A 19431-nucleotide genomic window follows, 5' to 3' on the forward strand; every position below is an offset into this window, starting at 1 on the left:
CAAGAATGGATTACTAACTATTTCTAATCTGAATGGCAATGATTAATATATCAAGAAACATTGACTCATCTCTTGTACTACTGTATACTTCTATCATCTGACAGGTACTCATTTTCTCACTGCTCTCAACTTACTTTTCTTCTTTTCTAAGGCTGCCCAAAAAAACTGACGAATGCCACTGCCACCCTTCCTCTTGCTCATGATGACACTCACTGTGAACGAAAGCTGACTGTAATAAAACTGCTTGCACTTTAATCCCCCCAATATATATTATAATTACACCCCTGAATTACTGGATTAAGAAGTGTACTTTCAAGTGTAAAGTCATTGACAAAATTATAAACAAAAAATAACCAGGCTAAGAAATAATAAATACCTGGCAGCATGGAGAAAAAGGAATCGGAACAAAAAGGCACTCACCCCCTACCAGGGGCACTCAGCCGGTACGATGTAAAAAATTGTGCTCCTGAAACTAGTTCGGCACAGGCGGAGGTGCAGCTGAGCCCCAGTGGAAACGCCCTGGACTGGCACGGCCACGCTGAAGTGCAGCTAAACGTGACTAGTGGAAACGGGTATTAGTGTGTTTGGATCACAGATTTTTTTATTTTTTTTTAGGGTCATTGCTACATTGATTGAGTTCACCTTTCACATCACTGGAAAACTCAAGCTTTTGTTTCCTTTACAGGACCTGAGGGCCTTCATCCTGATGCTCTCTGTTCACACCCCGAAGCAGCTGGATCCCGCCCTGATCCCTGCGCTGCAAGACCTGCTCACCAAGTGCAGAGCCTGTCTCCAGCAGAGGAGCACTCTGGAACTGGAGGCCAAAGAGAGGAAATCAAAAGGTAGAGTCGACATCCTACACGTGTATCCGTGCATGAACTGCACTGAAACATTGTTCAGAGGTCTAGAGCTTTATTTTATTTACTGAAATACGTTCCATATTTTATTGTCATATTTGCATTTCTTGTTTTCTATTTGATTTCATTTAGAATAATACTGCTATTATGCATTTCCTTGCAGGTGCCCTTAACCAGGGCGACTTACAAAATATAAGCACAATACAAAGTGTAAAAATACTGTGCAGTTAAAGGCATAAAAAATTACAAATTCCAATTTACATAATACAGTGCAATTCGATCAGTCCTGACCCCTAAATGTAAGTAACCAATCAGATGTCAGAGAGCTTGTGACTGGTTAGTTATTTTAAACAAGAAAGCCGGAAAAGATCTTGTACTGCAGTTTGGAGATGTTACACCAATCGGCTGCAAGATCTTCTTCGCGAAACCCTGGAATAATACTAAAATATAACATTTTATATATTTACATTTTGCATTGAATAAATACTGGCATAACAACCATATATTGTTTTTCCATTGTGTTTTCCTTTGTAACAATGTACATTTATATTATTCTACATAAAATATGATCAGGTATCTATATGCGCTAATATTGCCATACATACCTACCTATCTAAGTCAATAACAATATAATTTTCTGATCGTACTGCATGGCATTTTTAATATGATTGTAAATAAATGCATAAGGAAATAATTGCCCTGTTTACAGTTGCTAGATTATTTCAGAAATAGCATTGTTTTTATGATGATGATGATGATAGGTCGGTTTATGTAGCCTAATATTGGCACATATTTATTTATTTAATCTCGGAGTACTCCATGGTAGGAAAAGCCTCAAAGCTATCCATGTAAGGTTTTTCCACCAGGAAACAGCAGTGCCTAAACGTTATCCTGTTCAAGTTTCTGTATTGAGGGTGGTTTTATTGTTACCAGGACACAATGTTACTACATTCCGATTACCTTTTATTATCAGGGAACAGTGCGTCACTTCAAAATACAGTACACTTCCATAGGAATTACATTGAATTACAATATGATACACATTGTAATTCAATTTAATTACATGTATCTTTCGTAGAGCAATCCTATCAGTGCGTTACATATTGACACGGGCAGCCGCGGGTAGCGGTCAGTGCTCTGGACTGCAGTGTGGAGGGTCGTGGGCTCAATCCCAGGTAGCGGACACAGCTGTTGTACCCTTGAGCAAAGCACTGTATCAAGAATGCTCCAGTAAAAACCCAGATGTATAAATGGGTAACTGAAAGTATAAAACAATGGAATATAATGTAAGTTATGGATGAGAGCGTTTGCTAAGAAAATTATTCATAATACAATTGATTTACATTAAAATGGGGTTAAACAAGTTTTCATTGAGAGGTGATCTACTTTTACATGTAATCTGTGGACATTTGAAACTAAGTGGAATTCAATATAGTTCACATCACTAATTAAACTAATTAATTACTAATTAGTAAGCATGTAATGTATTCACCACATCAAGTACACTGTATTTATAGTGTACCTATCATAATATAATTAAGTGTAATATGTTATAAGTAGTATTAGTACTGTTTAATTACTGTCACAGTTATATGGTTTAAATAGTACTTGCATGTATACAACATGTATTTAATATAATTATAGTGTAAATACAGTGTAGTTAATTTACCTGTAATGTGAAGTGTATCTGAGAAATCTAGGCAACAGATGGGTAGTAAGATATGTTTATTATGTGCTATAGATATGAATACAAGAATAATAACTAGAAAAATAACTCGTTCCCACTATCCAAAGTAGGGATGAGAAGTGAATGTAACATTTGATGGTATATATTGATTTTCTTTTAAAGCTTGTACTGTTGATTTGTCTCTCTATGTAGCTGTAATGAAGATTGACAGGTGGGTGGGATTTGTTATTTCTTGTCTGTGATTGGCTAATAATGGTTGCATTCAGCTCTGCATGGCTCCACCAATGGGATTGGTGGAATCCTAAAGATCTGCGGAAATCTACAGTACAAGAACACGACCAATGGTTTCCTCACAGAAGTTTTGCATGGAAATTCTTTGACAGAGTAAAACAGTGTATAACATGTGCAGTGCAATTTATCTACCCCAAATCTACAGCTGGTATATTAACCCACCTAAAAGCCAAGCACTGTTCTGTGACACTAGCAATGACAGAAAAGGAAAGAGGAGCAACAAACAAATGAATAATATTTAGCTGCCAGCTATTGCTATTTTTTTATTCGCAGGAACTCGAACGCACAGGTGTTTCTGAATGCAGACCAGCAGTCTGTGTTGAGTGTGGTTTAGAAACGTGGAAAAGTAAATCCTTTACTTAAGTAGATTATACATAAGATCAGAGGTTCCCAATGTCTGATGATGGAGGGCCAATTTCCAGAGGTTGCATGGAATGAGGGGCTGCAGTAGAAATTGAACCACCAATGAAAATGAAATATATCCCAAATTATAGCTTTTTATTTCCTATACATTTCTGTTAGGGAATATTTAAGAACTTTAATTGTTTTATTATTTTCCCCCAAATTACATGTGAAATTTGTAACATACATTTTTTAGAAAGTGTAAAAATATAGTAAAGGTTCAGAAAAGGGGTGGTTGAAGGTCGGCTTTTGGGGGGAATTTGGCCCACAGATCGCACTTCGGGAACCTTTGCATTAGCTAGTCTAATACATTTTGTATTTCACTGTTATGACCAGAAAACTTTGCCATAAGGACACTAAAGTTCAGGCATTTTTGTTGCAACTCACTTTGCTAAACTATTATTGAATGAAAATTAAATTAATAAAAATTGAAAGAAAACAAATTGTCGGTCAGTTACAGCTGTAATTGCAAAATATTCCTTTATAAACAAATAGTCACAACTTTTAAAATGTGTGATAATGTCGGGAAAAACAATAATATGAGAGCCTGACATGAGATGTGTGAGAGTTCAGGTGCTTATTGCTTCTATTATTATGACATTTCTGTGCGTCTTCTATTAGGAAGCTATTACATAGCCTAATGTTTATTTAACAAAGTTGTTGTTAGAGGAGTATTTTCAAATAAAGTTCACAACTTTTTTAATTGTAAAAATTGTCACATATGATTATTTCACATTTAGTGTGTGTCACATTTTGGCAGGGAGGCGGGCGACTATTCGAATAGTTGAGGACAACAGCTATGGAATTATCGATAGTCAAAATATTTGTCACGCACATCCCTACTGATATACGACTATATGACTGAAATACAGCCTTGGCTATTCTAACTATTAATCCGCTCATACACGAGCCTCAAGAAACACCCTTTCTAATAAACTGCACCATTATTGGCTGAAGCCGTTTTTATGTGAGCCTAGACTTGTATTGGTTCAAATAGTCGTGTCTGCTCCTATTGGATATAAAGACTGAAGTGGGTTTGGCACAGTGCATGATTGACAGTTGGTCTGGTTGTCTGGAAGTTCATCGGTTTGTTAGGAAGTTTGTCTGTTTATATTAATGAAAAGCCACATTAATTACATAGTTGATCAATGTAATTACGGATTAATTGACAAACAAATCGGACAAATTAATAAATTACTTGACAGATTACTGGATGAATGTACTACTCTATGGCCAAACTGCCGGCTGAATGGCTAATTTCACGAATTTCCCAATGAATTTGCCAATGAACTACCAAATTGATGGACGAACAATTTTGGCACAAACGGCGCTCCATATGTACCGCTGCTGCAGAATCGCAGGGCAGGAAACAGATTTTTCATTGACAGCCAAGATAATCATAGGTACATTTTCTGCAATTGAGCATGAAAGTAAAGAACCATTGCATTGGTTTAATATTGGTTTGTTTATTTTTAGAAGTTCTTGGTAATCCAAATATTTAAGAACAAAATTTTTAAATTTATTTTAAAATAAAAACATATATATTTCAAATAAGGAAATATTAAAAATATAAGAGTGGCAGCAGTCTGTCCACTCTTCTCAAGGGATATAAAAATCAACACATGATTACCAGATGCACCTTTTCTGTAAAATGTCACAGAAATAGTTGTAAATAAACAAATAGAGGGATGACTTATTCTTTCAAATGAGTTTCTTACAGCTCTAACAAAACTATTTACTGATTATTTTCAGAGAATAGATCATTAATAAACAAAATGTACAACATCAAACAGAAGTGTGGAAGATTGATTATTTAAATAACTATACTACATAACCTGTAGCAAATATACAATGCTATAATCCATTGGCAAGCCTTCAGTTATTGTTTGTGAGATTGTATATATTTCTACAACTGATAGTCCACACAATACACCATGAATATCAAAAACATCTTGTGACATGATAAAAACTTGATTATATACTGTACTTCTTAAACATCAGGACAAATTCTAGGCGATAAACTATATTTAATATCAAGTCAAAAAACAAATACTTTACATATAACATGTATCATGCTACATTGTATTATACAAGTGTGGCACATCATATTTATAAATAGTTGTACTGTTTATGCTTATGCTGTTTATGCGATTTAAAGACAAACCAGCGAGGCCTCTCCCAAGGTGAAAGAGCAGGGTTCAAAGGGGTGTATTGTGGCCTGTTGAATTTATTTAATCTTCACTGAAATTCGGGACTGTTTCTTTGGAGTTCCGTCTTTGTGCTGGGGGAAACTGCTCTGGCACAGTATCACTCTGCAATTTCAGATAGCAGTGTTAATGTATATACAATCATTTCCCACAGAACAGGCACACCTACCCGAGCTCCTCACTAACTTTACTGTTTTCCAATGTAACTGTTTATGTACTTGTGTTTATTGTGGAAGTGAAAACCCCACTGCATGGAGGTCACAGATTCAGATTCAATTTATTTGTATCACACGCACACAAGAAGAGGAGTGCGGCTCTCAGAATCGAGGTGTCTTTGAATACAGATTCAAGTCTCTGTCCTATTTTGTGTTTTTTCTCCCGTCTCAGAGAGTCATAGCTGTGAACTGAGTTAATTAACAACTGGCAGTTCTTATATTCCAGAGGATGAAGTTACAAGAGGTCAAAGCTTCAAATTCACTTAATTTTAGCACTGAAAACAAGTACATTGATCTGTGATGGAAAGGAAGTTAGGCCTAAAGCCTCAGTAAAACTTTGCTTTTTGTTATTCTAAAACATAACAATATAGTATTTTTAACATGGAACTCTATATATAAGAAAGATTAAGAATACAGTAATATTAGTCTCCTACCTGCTTCTGGCTTGTAAAGATATCAGTCATTCCCACACTGTTACTGAAGAAAAGAAGAAGTGATTGAACTCATGGAACCACAGTAACAACCATAAGAGCAGTGCCAGATTCAAAACCTTTTAATACAATATATTATAAATCACATACGAGAAACCGGCCACACATTCCTATACCTCTTATCTCATATAAATGTCTGTGTGTATGAATGTCATCCTGTTGATTGGATGATGAGGATTTTAAAATGTTACCAGCGACATTTCAGGACACGTGGGACAAATGTCACAGGATGTACATCTGTTTTTAATTGTTTTGCCATGTTTAACCAGTTTAACGCAGATCAGCTACTGTAGGTCAGTTACAACAGATCCAGGACCAACCCATTTTTAGACGGAGAGAAAGGGGGTTGATTAAATTAATAAATTAATAAACCAAAAAAAGATATACATGTCTCATCCTGATGTGTGTGATTTATAATAAGTTAATAGATTGTATGAAGGGTCTCTTATTGTAGGAGATGTCATTTGGTGCAGTCTGTGCAGCCAGCTTGGCTTCGTGGTCCTCTCGCCTGAACTACACAATACAAACAGCAGACACCCTTCACACAACCTATTAACTTATAACAAATGCTCCTGCTCTAACGCTGTGGGACACTGGAAATTATAACCAACTGTATGTTTAAGAAACATGTGATCCAGTTACGAATGGGAGCACTCACCTGAATGTCTGCTTCTTGTTTCCAGTATCAGAACTACATAAACTAGCTTTATCTGAATTTTCAGAGTGACTTTTCAGCTTTCTGTTCCTGCAAAGGAATGGAAACCAATATAAGCTCTCTGTGTTAATGTTGAGATTTGTTTGTTTGATGTCATAATACAAACTCTTCACTATTGGTCAATCAGATTTCTGACCGTGACCCATCCATTTTAGTAAATATAGATGATTGGAAAAATCTGTGAAATTATTAGTAATATACCATACTATAAAACTCAAAATAAAGTTACCATGACTCTGCATGTAATCAATCATTCAGATTTTCTTATACATTCTCATTTTGTCCTCAGGGTGAAAATTTCGATTTTGGGTACTTTTTGACCAAAATCCCAATATACATCCTGAGGACAAAAATCCTCATATATTCATGAGTTCATAAATGGTCCTTCAGCAATACATACCACAGGAATGTAAAGTTACCTTAGTATGTTTATCACCACAAACACGAGGAAGCTTATGACAGTCACGGCCAGCAACACACTCAAAACAATGACTACTGTTGGGTCCTGTTGCGGAGCCTCATTCAAATTGTCTTTCACTGAAAAAGAAACACCATCTCCAAATATAGCTTTGAGATCATTATTGATGTTCTCATTTGTTGCTTGTAATTTTCTATAAAAATGAAAAAGAGAGTATATCATTAGCATCCATAACCATGTAAAAACAAAAACAACAAATCTACCCCTTTAAAAAAAAACAAAAAAAAAAACTTGCCGTTTCACTTCAACTGCGGATATGATTTTGTAGTCAGTGTTGGAGGCTATGATACTGATGTAGCTCTCTTCACTGCTTTCTGTGGATCTTGTTTGACGACTGATGCCGTTGACCTCGATAATGTGTATATTCCAGGCCAATGATTCTCCCAGAGCCCTGGCATAAACAAAGTCAAACATAATGCTGTTTAGGAATTGTATTTAAAATTTAAAACATTAAAAACAAGCTGCTCCAGGATAGCCTGACTTTCAATCTGGGACTGTGTAAAGCTCATTCAATAAAACACATCCATCCATCCATCCATCTTTTTTTATTATTATGAAATTGGGCAATCACTCATTTGAATGTTTTCTGTAAGTGTGCATAATTTTAATTATTTTATCAGTAAAGTTAAATAATGTAGCTTTGGTTCCTTTGTCAAAGAAAAGGAGAACAAAGATTGCTTAAATATATGTATACAGGGCAGGGTGTGGGGTTGGAGTTCCTGGATTTTCTCCCCTCTTACTTTTGCACTTCAGAAATCTTCTTTTCCACCTTCGGGACAGCTACATTGATTGAAATAACCACCACATCATTGTAAGAGCTCTCTTCCACAATCACCTGGAAAAAACACAACAGTAACTGTCACTCACAGACACACACCCTACTTCAGACCGTGTGTTCTTGTATCTTTAAAATGTTTGCAGTTAAACTAAAATCACTTCAGCTCCAAAAACTGCAGGTTCCCTTCCTCTGACATGCATTCAGTCTCCAGTACATTCAGGGCACTTACTTCCACACTTGTTACAGCTGACAATCCCTTTCCCTCGAGGTCAGTAGCATTCACTTGGAAAGTGAACGTCCCACTCTTTAAGGACACCACATAAACTTGCCCAGTGGAGCTGTCAACATCAAACTCCTTGCTTTTAGGTTCATTCAAACTATACACCAGAAGTCCTTTCTCTCCGCTGTCTGGATCTGTGGCCTAGAATAAGAGTTCAAAACATTACACACACATTGTTTCATTGGTTTACTTGTAATTTAGAGAGGACAAATGGTACATAATCCTCTATGGCCTGTGTTGAAATTCAATATGGTTTTGCCTGGTATAATTATTGGGATCATCTTGAAATTCACAATTATGTTAATTAAACTTTCTGCAGAGGTTCTAGACATTATTTTATTCACTGCTGCTGTTCACCCTTGAGCATCACCTCATTTTAACCACCTGACCAGACAGACCAATAAACCCTCTACACTTACCTTCACTTTCACCACTGGAGTCTTGTATGGAGACACTTTGAAAATCCTTGCAGAATAGCTGGGGCTGCTGAATTCAGGTGCTTCGTTCACATCCTCAACCACAATGGTCAATCTTGCAATGTTTTTGGCAGCTTAATATAAAATAATTGTATTTATATATATATATATATATATATATATATATATATGAGTAAGCATTAGAGATTGGTAATATTTATGAGTGTCACTGTCCTTGGTAATATCCAGAGGAATTGTGGATTTTTTAGATTTATTTGAATTACCTTTATTTCTCAGTGTAAGAACTGAGTGCTATTGGTCATTACAATATTTTTGCTTTGCTCTTGTTTTAGGAGTTCTTCAATGTTTTACTCCAGTATGGAGTCTACTTCCCTTAGTAGCCCTAATAAAATAGGAAGCATCTTAATTTGAGCACTAGAATACCTGGTGAAGACTTGGTAGAGGGGAATCCTATGGCCTCAACAGTGATGATGTACTTTGACAGCTGCTCGAAGTCCAGATTGATTGTGGTGTACAGTTTACCGGTGCTTGCATCCAACCGGAAATGATCTGTGGACAGGAGAGACCAATTCAGGGTTTCTGTAAAAACACAGTTCAGTGACAGGGCCGCTACAGAAACTGTTAGAGACTCACCCAATTCGTTTCCATTTATTATGCTGTAGTTGACACTCACTCCAGGTGTATCCAGTACAGAAAAAGTGTACACAAGGTGCCCAGACCCTGTGTTCTCCTCAACACGTTCACTGTAGGAAACAGGAATACACTGATTAAAAATGTGTTTTGGTTTTAAAAAGCTCTCTTTGAGTCAATGAGAATAACAGACAGAGCCTCAGACAGACAGCAGATCTCTCAGTTTCAAATTAATCCCATTAGCAAATGTATTAAAAACCAGCTAATGTATACAGCAGTGCCCATTAAATGTCACCTGATTTCAGAGGAATTGAACTCCGGCATGAACGGCCCGTTGCCTATGATGTCCACAAACACGGAGGCTGTGCTGTTCAGGGGGGGGTCGCCCCGGTCTCTAGCTTCCACAGAGAACCTGTACGACCCAGGCCGGTGGAGGCTCTGCTTCGTCAGTATAGCTCCCTTGCACGGGTCTTCGATTGTAAAATATTTACTATCGGGATCCTCATCCAGCATGTAGTACTCCACAACAGCATTACTTCCCTGAGGGAGAAATGAATGGCACCTCAAAGCCCCGTATTCAGCCTGAAATCCTGTATTAATTACATTCATAGCCTACCATGCAAATACAGAAATCTTTAACTAAAAATCCATAAGTTGTTTATACTATACATATGGCAAAAAAGTAATGTAAAGTCATGTATTTGTTATTTCACTGGTAAAGAATATGCAATCAAATTATGAGTTTGAGACATTCTTTAAATATGCAAAGGTCTAAAGAAATTCAGTTTAAAAACGCAATACAGATGTTACTGAGCAGCTGTTGTGGATTTTACCGAGTCTTGGTCAGTAGCAGAAACTGAAGTGACAAAGGTTCTTGCAGGAGACGTCAGGTTCAGACTGGCGGTGTAATTGCTTTTGGTGAAGACTGGTGGGTTGTCATTCACATCCAGCACTGAAATAGTGAGATCTATTGCAGCCTGTCAATAAACATCAATACTGATCACACACAGTCCAGGGTGCTTTCCACACTTCATTGCAAATAGTTTAAAAATATATAAATGCCACACTAAAAAAATAGAGCAGTGGTTCTAAACCTGTCCTGGAGTACCTCCTACCCTGCTGGTGTTTGTTCCAGCTGCGCTCTCAATTATTTAATTGAACCCTTAATTTAACTAATAATGTCTTTAATCAGAGCCTTTTAATTATTTTTAACAGGAGGGGTTTTAAGTTGAAAATTGTGTAAGAAATTTGTTGAGGAACCACCTTGTTATCAGTTACACAGTCTAAAGAGTCAAATGTAATCTAATTACTTCAATTAAGGGTTCAATTAAATAATTGAGAGCTCGGTTGGAACAAAAACCAGCAGGGTAGGTGGTACTCCAGGACAGGTTTGAGAACCACTAGTCTAGAGAGATCTGCAAATTATTGAAATATATCTTTATATATTTAATGATATCTTGAAATGCAATTGGAGATATCTCTAAACGATAACTTGGCTTGCCATATTATGGTGGATTTCGAGACCATGTCACCTTTGATTCCATGCTGAGTATGGAGACCCATTCATGAGCAGAACTCATAAAGAATTTCAGTGTTTTTCCACATATTTTTCTCGTATATGCTATTGATCAGTTAATTACGTAAACTACGATAATCAATCACCTAATGTTTACACTTAAAAAATAAAGAAAAATGTTACCGTTCTTTGTGGTATCCCATTATCTGAGGCCACAATCACCAGCTCATACAGATCCTTAGACTCTCTATCCAAACGTCCTGTAGCAATTAATGTCCCATCCTTTAAAAACAACAAAAGCACAAACAACATCAGACCATTATGTTTTAGAGCAAAACAATTGACTACTAGGTTTTTTATTATATATATATATATATATATATATATATATAGGCTTTTGCATTAATATTTTAATATTGTCAACGAATGTGTGTACTGGTATATGCAAATGAGTATTGCATATTTGGGCACAAAAAATGCATGCATACATGGAAAATTAATATGCAGTTGTGGGATTGCATTTTCTTTTTCCATTTTGAATTAGTATTTCAATAAAGTCCACTATATGCTTCCTTATATGTTAGGATTGAAAATATGCTGTGGTACTGTAAAATGATAAATAATGAGAATAAGGCAGGTGTTTATTAAACAGGAACAATGCTCAGAGGAGAGGAAAATATTGCAACATATGGATTCACCCCAATCTCATTTAGATTTAGAACAGAAGTGATCTAAAGAAACAAGTAAAAAAAACACCTTGATTATTGATAATTAAACTTAAAACAGATCAAAAACATATACAATATTTCATTTTATGAAAACACCAAACCCTGAATGAAGGGAAGGACTCATAATTTGTACTAACCTCCTGAAAGTGAAACAGTGCATTTGGGTCTGCAGACAGTATTGACAGTGTAACATTCCCATTTTCACCGGCATCAGAGTCTGTTGCAATAATTTGGGTTATTTCCCCAGGCGAGTCTGGGGTGTAATCTCCTTCTGGAATTGAGATGTTTTGGGGAAGTGTTTTGAACTGGGGGTTATTGTCATTGATATCCAGGATTGTGATGTTCACCACAGCAGTAGCACTCAAGCCATTAGTCTCTGTGTCGACTGCCTCCACCTGTACAGGAAACAAAACCAGGTTTGAACACGGTCGGTCAAACTATAAGTATCTAACAGGGTACAGGTGTGCTTCAGTATTGCAGAGTGGTATTGCACACAAGAAAGGACCAATTGAACATGTAAAGAAAAACAGCAGGATACAGTAGGCTGGCAAATCAGTTACAAGTTTATAGAAGTTTGAACAATGAACACTATACATTGGTATTTGTGATATTATCTTCTCTGCTAGCTAGTGTTGAAGAGCAGTGCTGGTGATAGTAGTTTATAAGCTACAAAGTGAGGAAGGTACAGAGAACATGTGAATGTATAACCTGTAAAACAAAGCTTTTTTTCAAACATATTTCCATCAGCCAACAAATGGAAACAAAATCAAATACTGAGTAATCATATCAAAGTCATATATAATTTTAACCTCTCTCTACCTTAAGAGAAAAGTGTGGTGTGATTTCTCTGTCCAGAATAGAAGAATCCTTCACTTTAATGCTTCCATCATCAGTAACTGTGAAAGGGGACGAGTCTGGAATGATTCTCAGCTCTCCATGGAAACCACCCTGCAAAATGAAAGTGAACAATGTGTCATTTAAGCAAGACATATTCCAAGATAAATCAGAAAGAAGTCTTGGAAAACAAATGTATTTGAAAACCATTAATACACTATATGTATATTGTCTTTGAAAAATTGATATATTTTTAAGGGAAATTACTTTTATACACTTTGATGTGCTAAAGTTCTCTGAATGTCAGTGGATGGTGCAGACAACAATATTCTACTCAAATAATTATGTTTAAGCTCAGGAAAGTTAAATAATCAGGTCTTAATACCTAAGACATACAATTCAAATGCTGTGTATATTTTTATGTTTACTGGGATATAAGTAGTTTTAAATGAAAATGTGTCAATAGAAATTGGTTACTGGTCTGTTGACTGTCAACAGTGAGTAGGTAATTACTGTATATGAGTGTCCAGTTGCAACAGAGAGAGAAGCTCGCCAGTTATCGTTATACACTTCAATGTTATTTCTCTGGCTAATAAACCAATGAAACACGTCTCACTTGATCAAGGTCCGTCACGATCACTCTGAGGATGGTTGTGTCATTGGGGCAGTTTTCGGGAATGGAGACGGTGTAGGAAGTTTGGTCAAATGTTGGCTCGTTGTCATTCACATCCTCTATTTTAATGACCACTGTGGCATCAGCCGTCTTTAGGGCATCGTCCCGTTGTGATGCCTTCCGACAAAAAGAGAGAGAAAAATCAGACTTCATCCACACACTGTATAATATTCTCTACAGTCCAGTCCCTGAAGTGTGGCACATGAGATTTCAAATATGTACTGGAACAGTCCATATATTGACAAAACTGTTTTTCAAGGAAGAACCCCAACCGAGGGAAAATACTAATTTAAAACTATGATTTGAAATATTTAGTTTTAAACCTATACTGTGAAATATGTTATTTTTGCTAACTGCTGGATCTTATTGCTGTGTTACTAAACTACGGTCCTTTAATCTGCAGATGCTATCAACAAGCAATTATTTTCATGGTTACATTTATTGGTAATTGACCTTGTCTGACCTTAAGCTGCAGATATGTACAGAATTAACATTTACTACAGTTCACTTATTAATTAAAAAAACACATAAAAATACTGGGCTATGTTGTGAATATGCAGAGGTCTTACCCGAATATTGATAGTGACACTTTCGACAATCTCTCTGTCTAATTCCGAGACCACCGAGAGGATCCCGCTGCCCGTATCGATGGTGAAGAAGTCCGTGTAATTAGCGGGCCTCACTGAGGTACAGACAGACACATTTGTTACAGTAATCAATTATTCACAAGAACAGAACAAAATAGATTTAAAAAAAAGCTCTCACTTTTAGTATTGTTTTTCTTTATTTTAACCATTTTGTCCTGATTATCAAACACTAAAGTCAAGTGTGAACAGAAGTTGAATGTACCTGCATTTATCCTGTAGTCAATAGGCGTATTTAATCCCAAATCCCCATCTCTTGCTTCAATTGGGTCTGGCAGGATAGTAGGGATAATGCCCGTCTTTAAAAATAAAAAAGAGCGAGAAAAGAGCATTATGTCAAGTCAGGTTAAATTATATTTTTGTTTTTGGAATAGTTACATTGTGAAATAATGATACAGTATCAACATGCAGAAACAATAGACACTCAACTCTCCATTGTATTGTAACCCGTGGATGAAAATCCAGGTTTTTCTGCATAAATAATCATAATACACATGAAAAGGCTTCAATTCTACAAGGTAGCTCTAAACAGTCTAATATTAACCAATGGTAGGCACTTTATTGGTGAGGGTTACTTTGTGGCATTTCATTTGTGGCAGCTTGGGTTCAAAGGTTTTCAAAGTAGAGATGATTGTGAATGTGTAAAGTGATGTAATATAAATGGTTCGGCAATTGCACAGTCAATTCCAGGACACGTGTGATTTTGTTTGTTTTAGTTTTTTTCTCAAATATAGACCCATTTAAATGAAAAATATTTCCCCAATCCTGTTTTCATAATGTGTGCCACAGAGTTAAACCAAGTAACAATTTGTTTAGCTTGTGAAGTTTCCTTCCTAGAAGAGGATCCTTGATAATGTAAAACTCTATTGAACTTAAATTTCTACAAAAGATTACACAAAAAGGTTAAGAAGGACGATATGTGCTAAATGAAGTACTAACTCACCTTATGTTCAGGAATGACCGCATCGTAAAGGCTGTGTAAAAAGTAGGGGCTCATGTTATCAAAATCTTCAACTGTGATGAGCACATCTGTTTGATCAGAATTCCCATCCTTGTCCTATAAACAAAGCAGACAGCAATGATGAAAATTAAATGACACAATAAAGATGAGTATAGTCATCCCTCGTCTTGCGTCTTTCCACACTGAGCAGGCGCATGTTGTTGTTTTCACTAAGGATCGGTGGGATTCTGCAAAAACTAGATGCTGCTCTGAAAATGTCAGAAGCTCTGACTTTGAGTTTTAAACAGTGCATTTTAAATCCTGAAGGTTCTTTTGGGAGATTAAATCCATCTACCCATACCTTACAGCTTTTCCCACAGCTATATTAAAACAAATTGTTGGGTAAATGAAAGTACCTATATTTTAAAATGGTTACCGGATACCTTCTCTATACTGCCCTCTATCAGCCACGTATCATTACTTTGACACAAATCTGGCATTGTTTCCCAGAGTATGCATTCCTTATTAATTTGTTTCTGTGCAAAATTCCAGGTGCCTTAAGTATCCATTGATCAGGCCTGACTGAAAACTGTCATGGCTGCTCACTGTGGTACATTTTATTTTGTTTATGTATTTCTTAACATGATTTAAGTATAATACCTGTATTTAGGCAGTTAGTAGACTGGGTCAAGTTGAATCCAAGAAAAAACAAACTTACTACTTTATTTTGAAATTAATTCTATGTATCAGGGATACACTAATTAAAGAATACCAGTAGGCCCAAAAAATACTTCTAGTAAATAGAACCTAAAGAATTGCATTTTACACTGTATGTTTTACATTTCAATGTAATTAAATCGTATTATTCATTGTGTGATTATAATACAGAATATATTCTGTAGGGAATTTCAGCAAGGACATTTTATAGGGTCATCCAGTGAAGAGGAAGGTGATCTAGGCCTAGACCCCAATTATACGCTAAATCTAATTTCTATCCAATACCTCATCTTCTGCACCAAGTAAATAAGAACACTTCACATAACAAATGCAGTACATGTGAACATACCTGTGCTTTTACTGTGAAACTGTATGAACTGTTTCGGTTATAGTTGAGTGTTTGTTTCAGCAAGATGCTCCCATCACCAACTCTCACCTCAAATTCACTTGGGTGTGGGGGCTTTAAATTAGAGAGAGAATAAAATACATCTATTAGGACTGTCATATTACTCCACTCCTCCAAGGAACCTTCAAATGTTTAGTTTTGAAACCAACAAATAAATAAATGAAACAGAAAGATTTCTTACCACAACTGTGTATGTTATGCTGTTGAATTCTGAGCTGGTGTCAAGATCTACAGCTGTCACTTTGAGTATAGACGATCCCACTGAAATTGTCTAAAATAAAATAAATAAGCAAACAAATCAACAGAAGGTTTTTCCGTTCTTTTCCATCCATACATTTTTCGAAACTGCTTATCCTGGCAAGGGTAGCGGGGAAGCCGGAGCCGATCCCGGCAGGCATAGGACGCAAGGTCTGTTCTTTTTATTGGAAAAAATATTAAAATATTTGTATTATACTAACAGGACAGGTTTGGAAAGGAAAATGCTCCCATTAAATAGTGGTTTGCTACTACGTCTTTGTCAAAATGTTTTCCATGAACTTTCCATTCTGAACCTCTAATGTTTCTTGATGCAGAAACGTCTGGCTTGGGCAATGCCACAATACGGGTAGAGCCGTCTCTTACACTGTGAGAAATACTGACAGGTTGTGGATAGTGTTTAAACTGCTCCTTGTGTAGTGAACTGTGCAGTCATTTGTGTTCGATTAACTGAATTTTGATATTACATGAAATATATATGAAGCAGATTGATTTTCAGCAGCTTCAAAGACAAGTTATTCTTACCTCAGACACACTGACATTATAATTCCTCTGCTCAAAAACTGGATTATTATCATTAATGTCGAGGATAGTGAGTAATCGAGTGTTATTAACCTGAATGAAAAAGATACATTAAGATTAATAGATAAATACGTATTAAGGTTAATAAATAAATGTGTGACTAATTTAAATTAGGATAATGATACTTACCAATGTGTTCAAACACCGAATATTATAATAAAGCTCCCCACCAGGCTAAAGAAGAAACGAAAAAGCATTTAACTTACATTCCTGAACTGAAGGTTCAACAACTGATTTAACTGAATATCAGAAATATATAGTAAACAAGAAGTTAAAATGCTAGTAATTTAACACAAAACTAAATACATAAATATTCATACATAAAGTTTCATTTCTGTTTTTATTAGTAACACATTATTGTGTTTATTACATTTCGCTATGCAGTTTCTATCAGTGTTGTTATTTCTTTCTTGGCTCTTTTTGGGCATGTGTCAACAGATTTGTGCCTTATAAAATAACTCTTGTCCTCCAATGGTAATTTTACAGAAGATCCCATTGGCCTAGAGCATAGATCCACACAGACCCCCAGATGTTCACCTGTATCTTGTCTCCATCCAGTGGCCCCTTGGTTTGCACAATTGCATCAGCAGATCCTGGAGTGTGCACTAATTCCACATACTTTGCATGACCAGAAAAAAAAGAATCGATAATTTCCAGTCCTGTGTCAGTTGGGACATCTGTGATTGTCTCTATAATCCCTGTTTAGGAAAACAAAGTAGTTTATTCCCATGAATACGTCTCTATCTGTGTCTGTTCATCTAGTTTAGTGCAGTTCTGTTTAATTTCTAACACTGAAATTGCTTAGTCAGTTCAAATGTATTAACATGTGGCGGTGATCTGTTAAATCTTATTCTGGATACAAGTTGGTAGGACTTTTTATCATTTAACACCAAATGGAAATCCACTGAAGCCCAAATGTGGATTTTAGTCAGGTTTTGAAGTTGATTCACAATTAGAAACTCAGTGTTGATTTTAATGGCTATGTACAGTGAAATCAGAATTGTGTTGGTTTGTTTGAGGGACATTAATCTTCTCCAGCTGCTGAGAGTGATAGATTATCACTGATTGTTTTTCTATATGGAATATACAGATTATGATGATCACACATAATATGAAAAACACAAAGTAAATCAAGTATAACTTCAATTATTTCTTATTTCTTCTTCATTGTATCTTGTTTCAAAGAATAATAGATTATAGACATCTGAATACTTTACCATTGTATTCATCAGGTTTAATTTCTAATTGTGCATTGCCTCCTGTAAGGCAATTAATTCTTGTTGTACCTGCAATGTTAAGAATAGATACTGGGGATTATGAAGGAACAGTTTTTCAAGCAAAAACAACGGATTACCACTTCTGCTTTATTGCATTATTGACTGCATTAGGGATATAATAATAATTACAATAGTCATAATAAGAAATATGAAAAGTACAAAGTCTTCAACAAATTATTATTAACAGACAGAATAGGGTTTTGTTTGGTCATTTATCATTTATTTCATTATCATAACATAAATGAATAACTATCTTTTGATCATTTACAGTGGAAAGTAATTCATGTAACCCTACTTCTAATTCATCCTATATTATGTTTTGGAGGTAAATAAATAAATTAAAAGGGTACAAACTAACAAAACAAAACAAGGCTTATTATTTTTGGATTTCACATGACAAGAGACTTAAATATTTTTAAAGCTGTAATAAACACTAAAGAAGACTTGTTAACTTACGTTATTTGAAGTTACTAGGGTTACTACCTACAGTGTCTGACCTGATAGTCCTTGATGTGGTCAGACAAATTACATTATTATCTGAAACCACACAAACTCCTTCTCGACAGCCATACATACTTTGAAAAGTATAAATAACAATACATATTACAAAGACTCACCCACAGAGGTGCCTCTGGCTTTGTAAGGACATAAATGTCCTATTAACACAAAAAACAGAAAGTGTGAGAAGTTCCCCATGTTCCCATTGTTTGTCACAACCAAATTCGTAAACATCTGGTCCTATTTGAACCTGCCCCTGTTCAGAGCCCTCAATATGAAATAATGGATATTCTACTTTTTAAGATTGTAGTCAAGGAAGGACCACACCTGTTTTGTGTAATCTCACTGGTTCTTACATTTTACAACTTCTCGTCAATACCAGGTCAGAAGAGATTAGAAGAGTTCAAAGTTTCAATCCCTTTATATAATCTTACAGCCACGGATACAAACCACATAATGTGAGAAATTGGAGAGGAGATCAAATAAGGTGCCAATTTTTAAGACAGACCCTTTATAATGATTTCTAATTAATTAGAATATATATATATATATATACATCTTAGTCACATGATTTTCTGACAGTGCCAGTCATTGAAGTCTCTATAAATTCCTGTTTATTTTTTTAAGCTACTTATAAAATCTGAGATTGGAGGTGTACATAGTGACGATGGTAAAGTTAAACAGATTACATCAGAAACTCTTCAAACATTGTTACTTGGACTATCTATATTGGGATTTGTTTAGACAATCTCAACAGTTCAAAGTTGTCTTATTTAAGTTTCCTTATAGGAGTTCACAAGCGATCTTTGATCCAGGATAACAAATGGAGAATTACTTTGCAGCAGCATTATGCAATGTGGAAAACTTCATATCAACATCAGGAGGTCATGATG

General features: G+C 35.7%; 1 protein-coding gene across 1 annotated transcript; it reads right to left on the reverse strand.

Moving 5' to 3' along the window:
* Positions 1-4683: 4683 nt before the first annotated feature.
* On the reverse strand, positions 4684-18821 carry LOC136718763 (protocadherin Fat 4). The gene is made up of 26 exons (XM_066696494.1): positions 18658-18821; positions 17981-18049; positions 17301-17461; positions 16893-16937; positions 16707-16796; positions 16108-16197; positions 15870-15980; positions 14807-14920; positions 14069-14162; positions 13789-13901; positions 13163-13336; positions 12532-12660; positions 11850-12107; positions 11168-11266; positions 10302-10445; positions 9764-10008; positions 9472-9581; positions 9262-9387; positions 8821-8951; positions 8351-8542; positions 8084-8178; positions 7579-7734; positions 7285-7476; positions 6809-6895; positions 6094-6136; positions 4684-5549 (listed from the first exon to the last, which is right to left on the reverse strand). The coding sequence occupies exons 1-26, from the start codon at positions 18770-18772 to the stop codon at positions 5469-5471; spliced, it is 3264 nt and encodes a 1087-aa protein (XP_066552591.1). The 5' UTR covers positions 18773-18821; the 3' UTR covers positions 4684-5468.
* Between the last annotated feature and the right edge of the window lie 610 nt (positions 18822-19431).

The sequence above is a fragment of the Amia ocellicauda genome, chromosome 23 (genome assembly GCF_036373705.1).
Source record: "Amia ocellicauda isolate fAmiCal2 chromosome 23, fAmiCal2.hap1, whole genome shotgun sequence".
Classification (NCBI taxonomy): domain Eukaryota; kingdom Metazoa; phylum Chordata; class Actinopteri; order Amiiformes; family Amiidae; genus Amia; species Amia ocellicauda.